The following is a 6,000-nucleotide window of genomic DNA, read 5'->3' on the forward strand; positions in this document are numbered from 1 at the left end:
AGCTGCTGGAGACAAAACCCCAGCAGGGAAGAGAAGACAGGAAAGTAACAGGCAGCTAAGAGCAGGAGGCAGGTGGGGCTGGAGAGAGAAGCAGGTGGTGAGAGAAACAGGCAGCCAAGAGAGAACTGGGCTGAGTTCAACTCGGAGAGATTTGAAAGAGCAAAGGGGTGTAGACCAGTACCTCTCAAACTTTAAAGTGTACACGAATTACCTGGGGATCTGAGTAAAATGCAGATTCTGACTGGGCAGGTCTGGGGTAAAGCCTGTGATTCTGCATTTATGACCAGCTCCTGGGTGATGGCGATACTGCTTTGAGTAGCAAGGATGTGATGGACGCTGAAGCCAGACAGCCTGGTTTAAATTCTGCCTCTGCTATTTGCTAGCTGCGTACATTTGGACTATTTATATAATCTCTCTGTGCCTCCATCTCTGTATCTGTAAAATGGACACAAGAACAGCTGCCACATAGGATTTTTGGGAGGATTAAATTAATTACCCCAGGTAAAAGAACCCTCTGAATGAATATTCTGGTCACTTGATCCTCCAGTACACCAACAGAGCACTAGCTACAGAGAAAAAAACTTGGCTTTCTTGCCAAAGCACACCTTCCTGGCAGTAAACCTCTCAATTTTGGCATCTTTTGCAATGTGCGTAGACTGAGAATTTCCCACATCATCAAGTCCAGGTTCTGTTTTACTTCACAGTGTATCAATGTGTCTCTCTCGTCTCACATTTGACTAAAAGCAGCAAGAGGAAACCAGGCTGCAATTTCCACACCTTGCTTGGAAATCTCCTCAGTTAATTGTCCAAGTTCATCACCTACAGGTTCTGCTTTCCACACAACTGCAGGACACAATTCAGCTAAGATTTCTGGCATCTCATAAGAAGGATCACTTTTGCTCCAGGTTAGAGCTTAGAACAGTGCCAGGCACAAGCTTAGTGCTGAAGAAAAGGCAAAGACAGCAGTTGCTGTTAGGATTTGACACCAGCTATTCCCAGGCATGGGTTAAACCAAGAAGAGACAGAGAGGGACAAGAGGTAGGGTCAAGAAGGTGCCTTTCTAGGAGAGAAAAGGCTGGGACTCCTGGCTCCAAACTTAGATAGAAGGCATGAGCCACAGAGGAGGCTTGCTTTTGCAGAGCTTCCCACCATAGGGAGCTGGGAGGACCCAACAGGGCAAGGGTGAGGGGTGTGAACTGTGCAGGTCAGAGTCAAGGTGAGAAGCCTTCAGCATGGCACGTCCCCACCCCAGGTCAGTCCGGGAAAGCGAGGATGAGGACGAGGAGGAGGAAGAGCGGCGGCAGAGTGCAAGCCGTGGCTGCACCCTTCAGTACCAGCATGCTACCCTGCAGGTCTTCACCCAGTTCCACACTACATCGTCTGAGGGCACCGACCAGGTGGTCACCATGCTAGGCCCGGACTGGCTGGTGGAGGTCACCGATCTAGTCAGTGACTTCATGCGGGTGGGCGACCCCCGAGTGGCACACATGGTGGACAGCAGCACGCTGGCAGGGCTGGAGCCAGGCACCACCCCCTTTAAGGTAGGTATGGGCTCTGTCCCAGCACAAAGGGGCAGTGCCAGGAGCCTTATTTACCTGTGGGTACAGAACTCAGATGTTCCCAACCCCAACTGGCCCCCGGAACACTCTTCCCTGCCTGCCTCTTGTCTGAAATTCCACATCAAAGGTCAAGCTCTGTTAGCTTCATCTTGGTAAAAGTCTCACTCCAGGCTGTATCAACCTTTATGAGTCCTCAGCGTGGTGACTCAAGCAGACCCCTCCTTGAGAGCAGAAGGGGAGCAGGTATGAGTCAGCCAGTCTAGAGTCCAGGAAGGTGCATTTGGTGATCTAGGAACTCACCTTGGACCTTTCCTGACTTGTTTCTACCCTTACAATGGAGTGCCTGGGTAGAAATCATCTACCTAAGAAATTGTTAAGTTATGATCCATGGGCTAGAATCTGCCTGCAGACATATTTTCTTTGTGTATTTTCTTTGTTCAATTGATCCAATGTGTTTTAAATTGGGAGATTTCTCATTTAAAAAATACATATAGATTTCTGGTTTCACAAAAGATGAATCTGGCAACAATCAGCTGAAGCCAGCATTGGTGCCTCCTTTACAGGAGAATGAGTTCCCTCATTTTCCAGTGCTCACCACTCCCTTTTGTCTCCCTGACATTGAGGTTGCACGTCAGTTGCTACTTATCACTGTGCAGGAGTTGTTTTCCTTCGAATTGGCCCACCTCTCTCATTTGTGTTCCTGCCTGGCTCCTGTGAGCCTCTGACCCTCTCATGACCTCTGGACACTGGTTCCTGGTTGCAGACCTAAGGCAGAGCTGAGGAGTCCTGCCTCCCAGCCTGCCTCACCCTTCGGGCCCCTCTTCCAGCAGTGCTGGGATTTCTCCCTAGCTGGGGATCTTGGGCAGGGCGGGGTGCTGCTTTCCTGGCTCTCTCCCACCCAGTCCCACTCTGTCTCAGGTGGTGTCTCCACTGACGGAGGCTGTGCTCGGGGAGACGCTGCTGACAGTGACAGAGGAGAAGGTCAGCATCACACAGCTTCAGGCCCAGGTGGTAGCCAGCCTGGCCCTCTCCCTGCGGCCCAGCCCTGGGAGCAGCCACACCATCCTGGCCACCACAGCCGCCCAGCAGACGCTGAGCTTCCTCAAGCAGGTAACTGGCTGCTCGGCCTACCAGCCAGGAGTTGGTGGTATGGAGGGAAGACCTCGGGGCTCTGCTTTGCCCTAGCACCGAGAGTCCCCAAATTAGGGCTTTAGGAAATGGAGGATCTCTGCCCTCCGTGCCCTACGCACCTGCCAACCCCGCGGCTGCATCTACACGAGAGGTCTGAGCAAGGTCTTGCTGCTCTTGCCACCCGAGATGTTCCCTCTGAGGGTCTCCCTCCGGGATTCACAGACAGCTGTCACCCCCAGGAAGTACCCTCATCCATCTCTGGAGCCCCAAGTACACACCATAGGCATAGCCACAGGACGAAAGTAGAAAGGTGATAGGTTTGAGTCCTGGGGAGTAAGGAGTGAGCATCAAATACTGAGCTAAGAGTCAGGACATAGGGGTCCTCTGTCCCTAACTCGCTCCGTCACCCCAAGCCAATCACTTCTCTGAGCCCTGCTTCCTCATCTGGAGGGAGGGCAATTCTCAGAAGGTTTTAGCCAACAGGCAGAAGTGGGGAGTGAGTGTGTATTCTCGATGGCCAGTTGTCTGATGGGGGTAAGCCCAAGGTCAGGCATGGAGACACGAGCTCTTCCAGCAGCAGAAGGGACTTGAGATAGACCTAAGGCAAAACTTACCTTCCGCTCCTCAAGGGGATAGGGGTGAAATAGACAAGGGCATCCTCAGAGCAGTATGAGGCCTGGATGCCATGGCCTGGGGTTTACCCTCCCCACAACCTGTGAGGAGGACTCTCGCTTGAACAATAGTTCCTGAGTGCCCATCACAGGCCAGACAGACACAGTTCCAGAGCTGAGAATACAGCAGGGAGCCAGAGATCCTTGGTCCCTGAGTCCACAGAGCCCAGAATCTAGCAGGAAACCCGCTGAACAAGCTCTTTGACTCCTGTCCCCTCCTTCTCCTCCTCCAGGAAGCCCTCCTGAGCCTCTGGCTCTCCTACAGTGATGGCACCACAGCCCCACTCTCCCTCTACAGCCCCCGAGACTACGGACTGCTGGTGAGCAGCCTGGATGAGCGTGTGGCCACTGTGACCCAGGACCGGGCCTTCCCTCTGGTGGTGGCTGAGGCCGAGGGGGCAGGGGAGCTGCTCCGCGCAGAGCTAACCATCTCTGAGAGCTGCCAGAAAACCAGACGCAAGAGTGTGCTGGCCACGACCCCTGTGGGCCTGCGGGTGCACTTTGGGAGGGACGAGGAGGACCCCACTTACGACTACCCAGGCCCCAGCCAGCCAGGGCCTGGCGGGGGCGAGGATGAGGCCCGGGGAGCTGGCCCGCCAGGCTCTGCACTACCCGCACTGGAGGCCCCAGGCCCAGGCACCGCCAGCCCCGTCGTGCCACCCACAGAAGACTTCCTGCCGCTGCCCACAGGCTTCCTGCAGATGCCACGGGGTCTGACCGACCTGGAGATCGGCATGTACGCGCTTCTGGGCGTCTTCTGCCTCGCCATCCTCGTCTTCCTCATCAACTGCATCGTTTTCGTCCTGCGCTACCGGCACAAGCGCATCCCACCCGAGGGCCAGACCAGCATGGACCACTCTCACCACTGGGTGTTCCTGGGCAATGGGCAGCCGCTGCGGGTGCAAGGGGAGCTCTCGCCGCCAGCAGGCAACCCGCTGGAAACCGTGCCCGCCTGCTGCCACGGTGATCATCACAGCAGCGGCAGCTCGCAGACCAGCGTCCAGAGCCAGGTGCACGGCCGGGGCGATGGCTCCTCGGGAGGCTCGGCCCGGGACCAAGCCGAGGACCCCGCCAGCTCACCCACCTCCAAGCGCAAGCGGGTCAAGTTCACCACCTTCACCACGCTGCCATCAGAGGAGCTGGCCTATGACTCGGTTCCCGCTGGAGAAGAGGACGAGGAGGAGGAAGAGGACCTGGGTTGGGGCTGCCCGGATGTGGCGGGCACTACGCGGCCCACTGCACCCCCGGACCTGCACAATTACATGCGCAGAATCAAAGAGATTGCATAGAGGCGCCAGCCGGAGTAGCAGGGACTTCCCCCACGGGGTCTGCGCGGGGCAGGACACAGCCGGGACTCCCGGTTCACACTGACTCTGGGCGGCTGAATTGATTTTGTACTCCCTGCCCCTGCAGCTTGGCTCTGTGCGGGGCAGGCCCCCACTCCCGTGTCTGGGCCTGCCCTTGCCTCACACCGTTACCCTCGTCTGCCCCCTGCAGGTGGAGCGCTCTTCCTCCAGTGGCTCTCAAGGAGGAAAGCAACCCCAGCCTGTGTTCTACCCTTTCCAAACCTCCTCCCATCTTAACCCCCTGCCGCAGGAGTGAGGCAAGGAGGTCCAGCTTGGAGCCAGGTGGGCCCACGCTGTGCCCCGGCCCCGCCTCCCGTCCCCCCTGTCGTCCCCTGTGCAGGGGGTCCTGTGGGGGTCTTGTGTCACAGGCTGCACAAAGACTTTCCTCAAACCAATATTCAGGGATTTCTGTCCTGCAGGGTGCGGAGGTGGTGGCTGCCTGCCCTGCCAAGGATCTTGCTGTGGACAAAATATTTTGGGGGCTAGGGGGACAGTTGTAGCATCTGCCGGCATTCGGGTGCCTCCCAGGACAGGGGAGCTGACTACAGAGAGGTCTGGTGTCAAGCCAGGTACCTTCCTGAGTTCTCAGGACTCCCACCTCTGCCCCAGGGGCTTTGGGCAGGGACCTAAAGGGGGAGGAGTCCTGGATCCATCACTAGCCAAATCACACCCCAGAGCCAGAGGCCTGGGGACCTCCTTGCCTCCCCTTCCCCCACAGCAAGGTCAACACTACTACGCCTTAGCCACCCCACACCCTGCTGACTGCGCCTTCCCTCGACAGCACAGGGCAGGCAGCCACCTATTCCCCACAGGACGGAACCTGGGAGGGCAGTAGAGGGCACTAGGGAATGCTGTGAGGGACTTTAGGGTGGGCAAACGCAGAAGGGAGCCAGTGTCGCCCCTACCCCATCCCACAGCCATTTTTCTCTTGGGTTCTACCCACCACTGTGTCAGATTTTTCTTAAATAAATGGAAGCAGTCAGACCGGAGGTGGGGGCAGCAGCTCCCATGAACAGACAGTACGTGGTGGCTGGCTTTGTCTCTTCCTTGTGTACATGGGTAACCACACACACACACACACACACACACACACACACACGCTGTGGGCACACTATGTGACATGAGACCAAAACTCGGCTAGACCAGGCTGTGGTCCTGCTCTTCTTCCTCCCTCAGCATGCAGGTCCCTTCAGACTCTCTGGTGCTTTGGGATGCCCAGGCCAAGGGATGAAGAATCTGCTGACCCACAAATGTGCCCTTACAAAGAGATGCCTCCTCTAAGGCTCTGTCCTG

General features: G+C 56.5%; 1 protein-coding gene across 1 annotated transcript in view; it reads left to right on the top strand.

The window, feature by feature from the left end:
* TMEM132E (transmembrane protein 132E) overlaps positions 1–5,729 on the top strand; it is a 67,919-nt gene extending 62,190 nt beyond the window's left edge. Inside the window, exons 7-9 of the mRNA XM_012449240.2 lie at positions 1,253–1,541; positions 2,478–2,669; positions 3,595–5,729. Coding sequence (XP_012304663.2) covers positions 1,253–1,541; positions 2,478–2,669; positions 3,595–4,650 — 1,537 coding nt within the window. The 3' untranslated portion in view covers positions 4,651–5,729. The remainder of the gene's footprint in view (positions 1–1,252; positions 1,542–2,477; positions 2,670–3,594) is intronic.
* The last annotated feature ends 271 nt before the right edge of the window (positions 5,730–6,000 follow it).

Source organism: Aotus nancymaae, unplaced genomic scaffold (genome assembly GCF_030222135.1).
Source record: "Aotus nancymaae isolate 86718 unplaced genomic scaffold, 86718_ANA_hifiasm-v0.15.2.pri h1tg000072l, whole genome shotgun sequence".
NCBI classification, from domain to species: Eukaryota; Metazoa; Chordata; class Mammalia; order Primates; family Aotidae; genus Aotus; species Aotus nancymaae.